The sequence below is a fragment of the Accipiter gentilis genome, chromosome 1, assembly GCF_929443795.1.
Source record: "Accipiter gentilis chromosome 1, bAccGen1.1, whole genome shotgun sequence".
Lineage (NCBI taxonomy): Eukaryota > Metazoa > Chordata > Aves > Accipitriformes > Accipitridae > Astur > Astur gentilis.
In genome coordinates, this window is record NC_064880.1 from 25,059,032 (window position 1) to 25,074,544 (window position 15,513).

The following is a 15,513-nucleotide window of genomic DNA, read 5'->3' on the forward strand; positions in this document are numbered from 1 at the left end:
AGAATTGCACTGTTCAAACTGGAGCCATAAATCTTATTTCAATAAGGAGTAACCCATACAAGATGTGCAGGTGAAATACTCCCCATCCAAAACATCATTCTCCCTTGAAATGCTTTCCTTTTCAGAAATAGGAATACACAAACCCGAACACTTTCACACAGATAATTGTTCTTGGTGGTGCCTCGGTGAAAGCAAGACAGATAGGTTTGACCCAAATTGTATTGTTATCCAAACGTGTCTTCAGACCAAAGAAAGTAGGTGAGCAAGTAATAAAAGGAAAGATAACATATATTTATCAATCAACATGCTGTTCTGATGGTACTCTGAGGCGTGGCAGGTGAATAAGCGGTGAGTAAGTTGCAAGTGATGACATAGTAGGAAATACATAATAGCCACAGAATCGTCCCCTCAGTAGTCAGACATTCATGTCTTTTTAGAACAATAGAAAAATTGTTGTAAAACACATACAGAATCTTATGATTGATAAAAGCATCAATTTTATCAAAATTTATAATCAGAACAAATGTCCCCAATTTAACATGTAACTCATGACTCTGACAAAAATAATTTTAATTACAATTATATATCTCTCTCAATCTTGACTAAAACTTTTCCTGGTTCATTTATATTGAACTTCACTAAAAGCATACAATCACAGCCCTCAGCTAGCTTAAAAAATATCTGGTGGCTAGCAAGCTCTGCAGCAGAAAGATCGTAAAGTTGGTTTGAGCTCTTTATACAGTGAGTGTTTCCCAGTCACACCATGACAACAGTCCTGTGGCCTCCATTAGAGTGGGCTGGAATCTCAACCCACTAAGCCAAGAAAATCTGTTACCGCACCCAAGTTGCTGGCAGTTGGGGGCTAATAAGAGTGTTTGTATTTCTTAAAAACCTCTAAACAATAAGAAAAAAAGAAAGTAAGATTCTTTAACTCATTTCTAGGTGGATTCTCAGCTTTATTTATTACCAAAATCTATTTGAAGTTCATAAAACAGCATTTTAAACAATGAAAAGAAAAGTTCATGTAAACTTGTATGAGTGACATTTGGTCTGTGTTTTCACCGAGGAGGTTATTTATTTAGGGGTTCCTTGTTCTGCACAGGCCAAGTCTGAAAATAACGAGTGTCAAGAACTTGGTTTTAGTTTTAGCATTGGATTAAAAAATGTCTAATGCTTCAGTCACTTTAAATTCTGGTATCTCTGTGCCTCCATCTGGGCTGTGCATGCGTTACATACCTGAATGTAAACTCCAAATGGACTCAAATAGCACATACCAGCTTTTTTTGAACCAAATGTGGTTCTAGTTGCGGCTATGATCAGATGTTACACATTGGTGCCTCTTTAAGATTACAGATTTAAATAGGCAAAACCAGGGTAGCATGTAGTCATAAATATTTTGTAACCCCTATGCAGAGACTACTTGTCAACTTGTTCTTCATGCATGGGGATTTAGTTTGTTTAAATGAAGTATATTGTCATTGGAGACTATGTGCATAAAAACTGCTCAAAGCTGTCATAGTTTGCAGGATTTGGCTCTTGTTTCAGATAGCAGTCTCAGTTTCTAGAGTATCTCGGTATCATAATTGACACCTTTCTTTCTGGTTTTCTTGGAGATTCCACCATTTTTCACATTTAACTTCTCTTTCAAGAAAAGGGGAACATGACATTCTTTTTTCCTGTTTCTCCAGTGTGTGTGGACTCACTCCTATTCTGATTTGCCTTTGGGTTTTTTTGTTTCAATACATAAATAGATTATAACAGGGGAGATGCCAGTGGGAGATGTCAAGTATTCTCTAAGTGCTAATGGTTTAAAGACCACTATTTAGTAACCCAGGCTGTTTTGTCTGCAGTTACCTTTCTTCTGTTGTTCAACAAGACTTTTTGAGAAGAATAATTGAAATGCATGCTTTGCTTTTGTTTTATAATTAATATCATTATTCCTGAAGGCAATCCCTGTGATAAATTTTCTCTTCCCCTTTAGATAAACCAAACGGCAGCACTAGAAATTAATGAAACTTTCATGCAGTCTTGTGTTTTAGAAAATTGGGGTAAACACAGAAGCAGTTGCAGGATTACACCTTTCAGGAGCAATGGATAAAACTGACTCTCCTGAAGATTTTGAGTTATTCAACTGTGGACGATGATTTTAACCCCTTTGTTTGTTTGTTTGGGGTTTTTTTCAGGGTTCTTTGTGCAAATATTTGAGTCTCCACACAAGTGACTGGGTGAGCTCTTGTCGTTTGGCACACTCTATAACTAGGGGCTTGGCGTACCTGCACACGGAACTACCTCGAGGAGGTAAGGCCAGGAAGGGATGCCAAGATGTTCAAGATACTCTTATTTCTGTCAGGCAATAGATTCCTATCTTTCTTTTTCCTCTGTGACAGTATGGTGAGTAGGAAATGATGAATGCAAATAGAGGTTACTCAGAACTTCTCATATGTTCTTTCCTTCTGAACAATCCCATGTTGTGGGCTGCATCTGTGACACTTGTGTGAAAACATGGAGTAAGAGCCAGCAGAGGCCCACAGAAAGGCGAGAGGAGGAGGCAGAGTTGTTCAGTGCTGCTGTATCATGGCAACAGATGACTGAAGACCTGAAGCACTGGATGTCTGTCTAGCAGAGAGCAAACATATGGGGTGTTCTGTTTGGTTTTGCAGTTCAGACACAAATCACCGAAGCAATTTTTAGTTTCTGCGTGAACTGTATACACAAAGAGAAATTAAATCTTCTAACTCCACTGTAGTTTTATTTTTGTCTGAGGGTGCGGGCCTAGTCTTCACTGTGTACAAACAATACTGCTGGACTTTTAGTGTTTTATAATAGCACAGGATGTGACAACATATTGATTTATATCTTTATATCTCTGCTTGCATGCTTCAGCCAGCATTTCAGCAGCTGAAGTATCATGATTACAAAGCAGATATTCTGAAATCTGTGATGTATCAGGCTGCAGAATATGGCCTGGCACTGAAGTGTTAGCTTTTTGGCAGTAAATAAAAGGATGGTATCGTTAATTCTACGTTAAGGTGCTAATGTTTGGATTAAAATTCCAAACTATATATCTCAAAATGTTAAGCATCAACTCTACCAAAGAATGACAACTGAAGATGCTGTTAAAAGTGCAAGGCTGAAAATACCTAAATCAGTAATTCCTATGTGCCGTTGAAACTGCAGCTACCATCTTAACTTCATCATTTCAAAATGTGCAGACAGTTGTGTCCATTAGTAGTCAGAAAATGTGTAAACTTTCCATCAGAAAGCAGAGACAGCCATAGACTGGTCTATGAATGCTAGGAAGGAACTCATGGAGTAGAATAAATTCCACAGTAAAACTGGTTCTATAGTGCTGGCTGCTTTACTAATAAAATAAATTGCATGTAAACTAGGAATAACTGAGGTTATTCTTTGGAAAAGATCAGATCATTTGCAAGATGAACATGTTCAGACTCTCTGGAATAACATTGTCTACATATCTTCTGCATAGGTGCCAATTCCAATCATAATGTAAATAGTTGGTGCTGTATTTGACACAGGAGTGTGGATATGAGAGAGAGCATTTGGAATGGCTATCAGGGCTGTGGCAGCAGGTCTGTGCTTAAGTACATGATGTCTCCCCTGCCAAAATCATGCTGAAGTATCCCTTGGAAAGCAGCTTACTGGCAAACATTAGAACTGTGTATAGCAGTAGCCTAATATATCATATAGATACAGTGAAACTCTGAATGCCAGTTAGTTTTCTATAGATAGCATACTGTGGAGCTCATTGTAAGGAAGCAAAAATGTTAGCTTTCTAAAAGATAAGTTGATTTTCTGTTTATAAAAATAGCTAAGCAGACATGATGAGATTCTCTCATTTTGCCAAACAGTAGAACTGCTCAAATATTAACAAGCACTTCCATATGTCCAAATAGACCATTACAAACCTGCAATATCCCATCGTGACTTGAACAGCCGCAATGTACTGGTAAAGAATGATGGAACATGTGTAATTAGCGATTTTGGACTCTCCATGAAGTTAACTGGAAACAGACTGGTACGCCCAGGTGAGGAAGATAATGCAGCCATTAGTGAGGTAAGTACAAATGAAGATAAACCAGTGTATAAAGGTATAAATTGAAGACAATTTAGTACAGAAGTAACACTGAGAAATAGTTGTTTCTGTTGTTAGAAGGACAGTGTTAAGGTGGTACAATTCCCGTAAGGGGGAATTGCTGCAGTATGGGTGAAGGGTGGCTGAAACCTTGATAGGAGGAAACTGGTTTTATTCTCAAAACACTCGGAAACAAACCTAGCATTTTGAAAGGTGATAGATTGGCAACCCTGGAGGCTGAAGTTTTCTCTGTGAGATATAAGAAGATGCAAGGTAGGTTTGGGGGCCGTGTTGTTTGCAATGATGTGGTACAGGTTCCTTCAGTCTTGTACTGCAAGTATTAACTGAAGACCAAAGGTTCTTTGGTGGGTTTGGTCTTGATTTTTCTGAAATGGTGGCGTACTGCATTCTGCATCCTACAGCCATTTCTCTGTGTGTCATCTGCAATTTTCTGGACTTCAGAGGGATACATCTGGGAGAGTTAAGTGCATATAGAAAGACATGGACCAACTGAGAAAGAACAGGGACAAAATAACAGGGGATGCTTGAAAGAGTACCTTATGGGAAAAGATTAAAGAATGAGGGTTGTTTAGGGAAGTAAAGACAGAGACAGGTCTTTGAATATATAAACAGCTGCTACAAAGAGAAAGGGATCAACTGTTTGCATTCACTGTGGATAGGACAAGACGTAATGGGATTATGTTGTAGGAGCACAATTTAGGTTAGTTACAAAGAAACCTTTCTAATCTGTAGAAGGCAGCCAAGGTCTGGAATGGACTGCTGAGGAAGACTATGTAGAATTTGCATCTTTTTATGAATTTAAGGAACAGATTGGGAAAACATCTGCTAGGAGTGGGTTAGAATGGATTCTGGGCAGAAAGAAGAAACTGACTTCTTAAGCTTTCTTTTTTAGGATGCTTTGATTCAGAGAGTGGGGGTTTTTGTTGTTTTTTTTCTGTAAGCATAAATACAGTGACATCTGAATATAGGCTACTGAAATACAGTGAGACTATTTTAAACAAAGAGTAAAAGTTCCTAATGGTTCAGTATATTTGTTGTCTTTGTGCTTTTATAGAAAACCTTTACATTGAATTCAAAGAATGTGTTTCACAGTGCTAATCACCTTCGCTTACAAAGCTAGTGCTACATTAATAGTACCTAGTTGCACAGGTCCTCTTTTTAGGTCTCCCCTTGCTGAAGAAAGAAACAGGGAAACCACTGTTTAAAATGCAGGGATATGGAACAGTCCTGTGACAAAACACTGTCCTACAAGTACTGATGAGTGATTGCTTTAATCTAACATATTTCCTAGTGGAAATTAATAGATACTTTCCAAGGCTGTTAATAACCTTTGACCATGGAAGATGTAGGGGAGAGCCTTGCTGACAGTCCAGGAATAAAGAGAACAAGTTCCTTGTTGAGCAGCATCCTGTTCCATTGTGACACATACCTTGGTGTTTAACAGAGTAATTTCAGGAAATAGAAACATTTCTGCTATATCATATTGCATCTGAGAACATTTAGTAAGGGACAAACTTATTTTGTTTTGGTACATGCAAAAAAAGTGGTAGAGTAGGGAAAGGGTTTTATTATGACTAGGCTCCTGATAAGAGTCTAGAAGCTGAGAACATTGATTAGAAGAGAACTGCATTTTCCTTAACTGTTGAAAATATCAAACAAAGTCGGGTATTAAAAAAAAAATAATCTCCATAATAAATTGACTTTGGAAATTGCTTCCTGATTTGAAGCTTTGGGTTTTTGTTTTTCCAGGTTGGTACGATCCGCTATATGGCCCCAGAAGTGCTTGAAGGAGCAGTGAACTTGAGGGATTGTGAATCTGCTTTGAAACAAGTAGATATGTATGCGCTAGGCCTTATCTACTGGGAGATATTTATGAGATGTACAGACCTCTTCCCAGGTAACTAAAAGAATTGGAAAAAAATATTATAGTAGAAAGTGGTACCAGCAGCCAAAGCTACTCCCTAGCTATAGCTTTTTAAATTGAAGAAGGGAAGTAAATTTCTCAATTGTTTTTGCCACTAAGTCGGTGCCATCTAGTGTTCAAGATGATTGTTGTCAATACAGTGTGTTTGAGTGTGAAGCATGGTTCATGCTGAAAGACTTTAAATTACCTGTTTAAGCAGTTTGCAGGCTTCATGATAATTGCAATTTGAGCATTATTATTATTGTCTGGAGTTTACAAACATTGAGAGTTGGGCTGATGGCAAAGGCAGTACTTTCAATTCTTAGAACTGGTAAAAGTGCCTGAAGTGTCTTTCAGACTTTCCTCGTGAAAGGATGGATGAGAAAGTGCTGTTATTTAATGTAGCCTTTAGTCAGTCATACCTTTATTTATGCTAGTGACATTGAAAATTCAGGGAAATCCTTCATACCGGTAACATAAACCAAAAGGAAGTAGACTTCCAGAATTTAACATGTGAGATTGTCACAACCACCATCTTCTTCCCAAGATAAAGCATATAGAGTTAATCTGACATGCAGCATTCTCTCTGTAGTCAAGCAGCTGCACTTTATGTGCAGAGACTTGTAATTTCGCTGGGCTTCTTCCCAAAAGAAGTATATGAATATATTCAGTCAGCAATGTTTCATGGAAATTAGGTGTCATCCTCAGGCTCTAAGACATTCTGAATATGCCACTCAGCCAGCAAAGTTTGAATATGCTAGCCTTCGAGAGGTTGCTGAACAACACTTTAATTCATTTGCAGTTAATTCAGCTTTTTTTGCGAAGTTAGACTTTGGGGTAAAGTGAAGAATGTCTCGTTAGACAGCAACTTTGATACTACGTTTCATCACCTGAAAACCTTTGCTCTGCCTTTTAATATGTGATTCTTTCTTTCTTTCTTTCTTTCTTTCTTTCTCTTTCTTTCTTTCTCTTTCTTTCTTTCTCTTTCTTTCTCTTTCTTTCTTTCTCTTTCTTTCTTTCTCTTTCTTTCTCTTTCTTTCTCTTCCTTTCTCTTTCTTTCTCTTCCTTTCTCTTTCTTTCTCTTCCTTTCTTCCTTTCTTTTTCTTTCTTCCTTTCTTTTTCTTTCTTCCTTTCTTTTTCTTTCTTCCTTTCTTTTTCTTTCTTCCTTTCTTTTTCTTTCTTCCTTTCTTTTTCTTTCTTCCTTTCTTTTTCTTTCTTCCTTTCTTTTTCTTTCTTCCTTTCTTTCTTTTCCTAACAGGGGAATCTGTGCCAGAGTACCAGATGGCTTTCCAGACAGAAGTCGGAAACCATCCCACTTTTGAAGATATGCAAGTCTTGGTGTCTAGAGAGAAGCAAAGACCAAAATTCCCAGAAGCGTGGAAGGAGAACAGCCTGGTGAGATTGTTTCTTTGAAAATATTCTATCCTTTAACGAGCTATAGGGTATACTCACTTCTTAAAAGCAATTTTTTAATACATTCTTTTTTAAAAATTTTGTTAGTATTTAAGGATTGGGAGCTGCTTCTGTCTGGACTTCCTAAGCATTGAATTCAGTTTTTAAAAAGCCATGGACATGAAAGCTGGATTTATTTTAAGGAAAAATACTATGATTATTATCGGATGCTGAAGTGTGATACACAGAACATAACTTGTTATATTAATTGTAAGACAGTATCTGTAGTATTATGCATGAAGTGCCCATATGCTAGTTGAGAAACGTAAAGGCATTTTCTGCCTTTTGACATCTTATAAACTAGTAACACCCTAACAAAGTTGGCAAAAATGTAAATATATTCTTCCAAAACTAAAATCTATAAACATTGTAATAAACTTTTTCTGAAGTTGTATAGTCCTCAGAATTTCATAGAATCACAGAATCGTTTAAGTTGGAAAAGACTCTTAAGATCATCAAGTCCAACCATTAACCTAGCACTACCAAGTCCACCACTAAACCTTGTCCCTAAGCACCACATCTACATGTCTTTTAAGTACCTCCAGGGATGGTGACTCCACCACTTCCCTGGGCAGCCTGTTCCAATGCTTGACAACCCTTTCAGTGAAGAAATTTTTCCTAATATCCAATGTAAACCTCCTCTGGCACAACTTGAAGCCATTTCCTCTCATCCTATCACTTGTTACTTGGGAGAAGAGATCAACACCCATGTCACTACAACCTCCTTTCAGGTAATTGTAGAGAGCGATAAGGTCTCCCCTGACCCTCTTTTTCTCCAGACTAAACAGCCCCAGTTCCCTCAGCCGCTCCTCATAAGACTTGTGCTCCAGGCCCCTCGCCAGCTTGGTTGCCCTTCTCTGAACACGCTCCAGCACCTCCATGTCTTTCCTGTAGTGAGGGGCCCAAAACTGAACACAGGACTCGAGGTGCGGCTTCACCGGTGCCGAGTACAGGGGAACAACCACCTCCCTGCTCCTGCTGGCCACACCATTTCTGATACAGGCCAGGATGCCGTTGGCCGCCTTGGCTGCCTGGGCACACTGCCGGCTCATATTCAGCCGGCTGTCAGCCAGCACCCCCAGGTCCTTTTCCACTGGGCAGCTTTCCAGCCACTCTTCCCCAAGCCTGTAGCGCTGCATGGGGTTGTTGTGACCCAAGTGCAGGACCTGACACTTGGCCTTGTTGAACCTCATACAGTTGGCCTCAGCCCATCAGTCCAGCCTGTCCAGATCCCTCTGTAGAGCCTTCCTACCCTTGAGCAGGTCAACTGTCCCTCCCAACTTGGTGTTGTCTGCAAACTTGCTGAGGGTGCATTTGATCTTCTTCATCCAGATTATTGATAAAGATATGAAACAGAACTGGCCCCAGTACTGAGCTCTGGGGACCACTCGTGACTGGCCGCCGACTGGATTTAAATCCATTCACCACCACTCTTCGGGCTCAGCCATCCAGCCAGTTTTGTACCCAGCGAACAGTACACCTGTCCAAGCCATGAGCAGCCAGTTTGTCCAGCAGAATGCTGTGGGAAACAGCGTTAAAGGCTTTACCAAAGTCTAGGTAGACAACATCCACAGCCTTTTCCTCATCCACTAAGCGGGTCAGAGGCTACAGCTTCTAGCAATCATTTCATTATAACTACATTAGAAATTTTATATGTCTTCATTTGATCTGCAATTTTTATTTTCAAGACTATAAACATAGTAATGTTGTTTGTTGTTTTGAATTAGTCTAGCTATGGCTTAGAGCCTTGCTTGTTGCTGCAGGCCAACAAGTTATGGCAAGTCAGCTGAACTCTGGTAAGACTGTGTGCTTGCTTTCATCTGCAGCAAAGGTGAGGTAATGTGAATCCCCTTAGCTTAGGAGGGGGGGTGTCTTTTATTACAAGCAAAGTGAAATGCAAATAGTTACTGGGTTCTACCTGATACATGGTAACTTTTTTAAGCTAAAATATCTTGATTGTGAATATGAAAATGACATATTTATTTCTTATTGAAAAAGATACTTCTAGTTATTCCCTCACTGAAATTAGTCCTTTCAATCTTCAGAGACTTTGCTAGTTGATAAGTATGTAGCTACTGTGCAGATAATGGAGAGCCTAAGGCCTCAGCTATGCTGGTACTTGTAAATATGCATGAAACCATCTTCAGAGAGGAGCATAGCCTCCAGTATTAACACTGTTGTAAAACATGTTGTAACTGAGTTGAGAGCTTCATAGAGAGGTTCTTTTATTACACAGTTTTGACCAGCCAGTCTTGGGGGGGGTGGGGAAGAGAAAAAAAATCCACGCCCAAACTATATAGGAAATAAGCAGCAACTGTTGTAACTATAGCCATGTTGGCAAATGCACTGCTGGAAGAACCAAGCTTGACAGCTGTTTTTGAAGACAGTTATAACTAAAACAGTTCAAGGTTTGTTTTGTTTTGCAGACTATCTTTTTAAATGTTAATTATGTTCTAACAAGCTGATAGACTCCAGCATTATTAGACACTGAGCTAGTAATGATCCCCATATTTAAACTGCCTAACACATTATTTGTGTTGTCACTAATTTTTTTGCAAAAAATTCAAAACAATAGTAATGATGATGATGATGAGTCCAGCTCTAAGGATGGATCTATACCATTGCTTTAAGAGAAAAGAAGAATAAATAAACAATCTATAGTTCTCTCATGGGTATATAACCTACTCCACCCTATGCCAGTTTAGGATAACATCTGAATGAGCACTCTAGGGGAAATATTGCAGAAAACTAAGCTCCAGATAACCTCAACCTGGACCCAGGTCCTAACCTCCTTTTTCTAATGCATGAGATAAAAGACTTTGCCTGTTATTTAAAGCTATACTGATATGTTGGGTTATAACACTTTCATGCAAATTCATCTATTAGAGAAATGTATTTGCCCCTTTCATTTGAGAAATACAAATAAAAAGCAATGTTTTATTTTTTAGGTCACATAATTAAGGCCCTCAAAAGATGTGCAATCCTAAAAAAATTTATGATTACCTATGCAGTCTCAGTCTGCTTCTTCAACACATGTGTTATGATACCGACCTTTATTAGCAGTATTGTTTTTCACAGTATAAATCAACAATCTGAGCAGATGATGTGTGTAAAATAATTCACGAGCTATAAACTGAGTTGAGATGTTAGCAGCATTCTTGTCTCATTTGCCACAGCCACAGTAGGGCCCAAGCTTGACTTCAAAGGTCAGGACTGAAGGATATTGGTAGAGAATAATAGAATAATGCAGATTTCTTGTCCCTTCTATCTTTTTTATGAGTGCTAGAACTTCTAAATAGTGCATTTTAGTATAGATCTCTTTGAACCTGAAATTAATAGAAAACACATTACTGTGGTAAATGTGAAGCTCTAGAACTTCAGTTTTGTTAACTATCTATACAGTCATTCCTGTACTCCTTTCACGATCCTTAAAACATCAAAAGGAAAGGATCTGCTAGAAGAGAGACAAATTATATATTAGTTAGATTTACTGCTGGTGAAAACTGGAGGGGAAAGCCTTACTAAGGGGCGAGACAGGAGATTAGGGTGTCCACTGACTGAGATATGTCTAAATTGTGACTAAAGCAGGTCCTAAAAGTGGAATGAAGGCTTTTTATTCTGGGAGAGAAAACGGAGTACGCTATCCTGTCATTGTCCCTGAGGGTACTTCTAGCTGAGGGACATGAGTCTAAAAGGGATGTGGTTGCTTAGCCCCTCTTCAGTCTACTGTGGGAAGGGAGAGAAAAGGTTTGCTTGTGTGCGAGCTCATCCCCACCTGTGCCACCGTAGCTGCATCACTAAGCAGCAGTGACTTGCCAGATGCAAGCGATGCCAGGAGCCTGCTCTGCGGGTGAAGGGCTCTTGGCTAGCATGCAGAGCAAGTCCTGGCTTTCACTGCCAGAAGTGAACAAGGCAATTCTGGCACAGAGGCAGTCAGCAGGACCCACTGAATGCCTTAGTGCCCAGCTGGGACTATGCACAGGCATTGGTGCTGGAGAGGTTAAAGCTGGGCTGTAGATGTGAGATGTTCTAGCAAACCATATCCTATCCACGGGCCGTAGATTGGCAGCAGGGGCCAATAAACATCTGCCTGTGTTTTGTACTCCGGATGCAGTGGAAGCAGAAGTGTTCAGTGCTCATAATTTCAGTTGTCTCCTCTCCAGGCCTCTGACCGTATGGCAGCACTTTTTGAAGGTCTTGGGCTCTAATCCTGACTGCACCATTCATCCTACTGTGTCATCCCAGGAAGTGTGTCTCTTTCTGTTCCTCCATCTGTAAAACAAGGGCAGCAATAATCTCCTCCCATAGCTCAGCCAAATTCACTGATATTTATGAGGTATTTGGATGTTACAGTAGTGAACAGGGGAAGAAAAGCATGATGAATGAGGAAGGCTGTGTTATTTGCATACAGTGCAGGGAAGCAAGGTGGCGACCGTTGGCTGGGTTGTGAGGATAACAATGACAGCATTTCCAGAGTATCATCAGTCCTTAGTACTCAGCAGGGAGAGTGAGCTGAGCATGCATACCTCAGAGGGCTAGCTGAAGGTTGTATGGACGTTGGTGAATGTAGCTTTTCATAAGTAATTGTCTTCCCAGTTGGTGTTTGTGTGAGGTATGATAATATTAGTCCTGCATATTGCTGTTATTAGGGCAAACTAGCTTTGACTGAAATTGTATATTTTCTGTGTCTCTTTCTCACCAGTTTGTGACCATTTTCATGCATACAGAATGCTGTCATAAACCAGTAAATTAGAAGCACAAACATAAAGGGAAAATAATTTAAGATAAAGGGGTTTTGTTTGTCTCCTCGTAGGCTGTGAGGTCACTTAAAGAAACAATTGAAGACTGTTGGGATCAAGATGCTGAAGCTCGACTAACAGCCCAGTGTGCTGAGGAAAGGATGGCAGAACTCATGATGATTTGGGAGAGAAATAAATCAGTTAGTCCAACAGTCAACCCTATGTCAACTGCCATGCAAAATGAGCGGTAAGAAGAGAAAACATTTGGTTTTAGTCAGCAGCAAATGCCCAATGCAATGCTCAGCTCACTCCAGGAAGGAAGCTAGATCACACTGCTAGCTTAACATTTCTGCACCCATGAAGTGGGTGTGTGTTACATGAGCTGGTCTGCATATGGGTATTGTATGACATGATCCTGATTGCTTGTGTTCTTAAGATGTCCTATGTGTACCCAGTATTCAGGCACCTTTTATGTAAACAACTGTACTTCATACAGAGGGGCCTTTTAAACTGAACTTAGGCAAACTGTCTTAACAGGCATGCAAAGATAGGAAGTGACTATGAATTGTCTTTAAGGACTCTTGCTAAATGATGCATAAAACTTGTGTTCAAAGTGTTCTGCTAAAAACCATGAATTTGCAGGCAATGAGAGTTCAGGAAATCAGAGAGTCTCAAACCTGTAGCTTTTCAGTTAAAGAACCGCAGGGCCATCATTTGTCATTGTTATTCTGACCCAGGGAGAGAAGTGCTGCACATTCTCTGCTTACATATGATCCAGAGTGAGTGAGAATTTGCAGAACTGACATCAATGCTTAATAGTGTACACTAGAGATCTGGATTTGAGAGAAGAGTAATGTTGCTGTATATGGCAGTGTTTATTGTCATGAAAAAAATTATGTTCAAATCATAGAATACCTACATTGTTAAAATAATAGATTTTTCATGGTTTAGGACCTTGTGACTTTTTCCTAGCATCACTTTCTCTGTCTTGTGTGTTCCATTCTTGTTGCCTTCCTTCAGCATTACTTCTCTGCAACTAGAGCAGTACCTTAGCAGTGACCTGGACAAACAGTGTATTGGACAAATAGAAGAAAATTACTGTTATCGGACTTAGTTGTATAAATAACATCCATGACAGAATTGCTGTCCTAGTAAAATCAATTTTCTGCTACCCAAGATTTTTCAAGGATGTTACTGTAAGATCTCAGTTTGTACTGTATCTGTCCTTAGTTTATGCATGAAAAGAAACAGAAAGACATTCAGCTCTCTTAAATGAGAGGCTTTATAATATGAGGTGATTTTTACATATATGATCTTAATATCACTTATTTTTTCTTAAAGGAATCTGTCGCATCATAGGCGTGTATCAAAGATAAGGCCATATCCAGATTACTCTTCCTCTTCCTACATTGAAGATTCAATCCACCACACTGACAGCATAGTGAAGAACATTTCTTCCGAACATTCGATGTCCACTACACCATTGACTTCAGGGGAAAAGAACAGAAACTCCATTAACTATGAGCGGCAACAAGCGCAAGCTCGCATCCCTAGTCCTGAGACAAGTGTCACCAGTTTGTCCACCAATACTACTACCACCAATACAACTGGCCTCACTCCTAGCACTGGCATGACCACCATATCCGAAATGCCTTATTCGGATGAAACAAACTTACATACTACAAATGTCATGCAGCCAGGTGGGCCCACCCCTGTTTGTCTGCAGCTAACAGAGGAGGACTTAGAGACAAATAAATTGGATCCAAAAGAAGTGGATAAGAACCTGAAAGAAAGTTCTGATGAGAATCTGATGGAACATTCACTTAAGCAGTTTAGCGGGCCAGATCCACTCAGCAGCACTAGTTCCAGCTTGCTTTATCCACTGATAAAACTTGCAGTAGAGGTGACAGGACAACAGGACTTCACACAGGCTGGCAATGGTCAAGCATGTTTGATTCCAGATGTCCCATCTGCTCAGGTCTATCCTCTACCCAAGCAACAGAACCTTCCAAAGAGGCCTACTAGCCTCCCCCTAAACACCAAAAATTCAACAAAGGAGCCACGGTTAAAATTTGGTGGCAAGCACAAATCAAACTTGAAGCAAGTGGAAACAGGCGTTGCGAAGATGAACACTATCAATGCTGCAGAACCTCATGTTGTGACAGTTACCATGAACGGAGTGGCTGGGAGAAGCCACAGCATAAACTCTCATGCTGGCACAACCCAATACACCAATGGCACTGTGCCGTCTGGCCAGACAACCAGTTCGGTAGCGCAGAGGGCCCAGGAAATGCTTCAGAACCAGTTCAGTGGAGAGGATAGTCGGCTGAATATTAATTCGAGCCCTGATGAGCATGAACCCTTGTTGAGGCGGGAGCAGCAGGTTGGCCATGATGAAGGTGTTCTGGACCGCCTAGTAGACAGGAGAGAGCGACCACTGGATAATGGCCGAACAAATGCCAATAACAACAACAGTAATCCGTGTCCAGGGCAAGACACAGCTACAGTCAGTATGCAGAATGTAGTGAGAAATCCTGGGCAGACCCAGACTAGAAGAGCACAGAGGCCTAATTCGCTGGATCTATCAGCCACAAATAGTTTGGATAGCAGTAGTATGCAGTGTAAGTGCCTGCAGGACTTGAACAGTTTCCCTGACACTTTTTTACTTAATAACTATGTATATCTGCTTGAATAGAAAATACTTCTGTCTCTTCTGTCCCTCCCCAAAGCATGCTTGCGAAATACCATATAAATTTAATTTCTATCAGTGCAATTTCAGTCTTCTTGATAAAGTCCTGTCTCCATCAACTCCAGCACATGTTAGGTCACTATCTTCCTTCCACATACATGGAATAAATCTGCCCCTTTATAACCTGTCTACTCTGACTCTAGGAAGGGAGTAATTTCTAACTTTCATTATTCCTTGCAAGGCACCTACCTTGGCAGCTGCAAAGTATATTGAAAAAGCTTCCTGTTTCTTCCTTCAGGGGCACATTACACCTTCTTTTCCTTATTTTTCCTTATTCTCGGAAGAGTAGCTGGCTCTAAGATGCATTGATTAAAATAATTTATCATAGCTACTTATATGCTTCATTACATTTAAAGCAACTGATTTTACTGTATTAGCCCAGCCTAGACAGAGGGTCAGGCATTCTCTATTTTGCTATCTGAGCTCCAACAATTATAGCAATCCTTTGTCATTTTACCATGTACATATTAAAAATTAATCAAAGTAGTTAGAGAAGGAATTGATTTTAATAGACTCCTTCAGAATAACTGCCTTAAAAGTTTTACGGCCAAAGATC

The 15,513-nt window shown here is 39.9% G+C and overlaps 1 protein-coding gene across 4 annotated transcripts in view; it reads left to right on the plus strand.

Annotated features, from left to right (window-relative positions):
* The window catches only part of BMPR2 (bone morphogenetic protein receptor type 2), a 105,760-nt gene that overhangs the window by 88,457 nt on the left and 1,790 nt on the right, over positions 1-15,513 (plus strand). For all 4 annotated transcript variants that reach the window (XM_049798477.1, XM_049798486.1, XM_049798495.1 and 1 more), the window contains exons 7-12: positions 2,184-2,298; positions 3,915-4,075; positions 5,864-6,011; positions 7,276-7,412; positions 12,283-12,455; positions 13,550-14,829. In XM_049798477.1, coding sequence (XP_049654434.1) covers positions 2,184-2,298; positions 3,915-4,075; positions 5,864-6,011; positions 7,276-7,412; positions 12,283-12,455; positions 13,550-14,829 — 2,014 coding nt within the window. The remainder of the gene's footprint in view (positions 1-2,183; positions 2,299-3,914; positions 4,076-5,863; positions 6,012-7,275; positions 7,413-12,282; positions 12,456-13,549; positions 14,830-15,513) is intronic.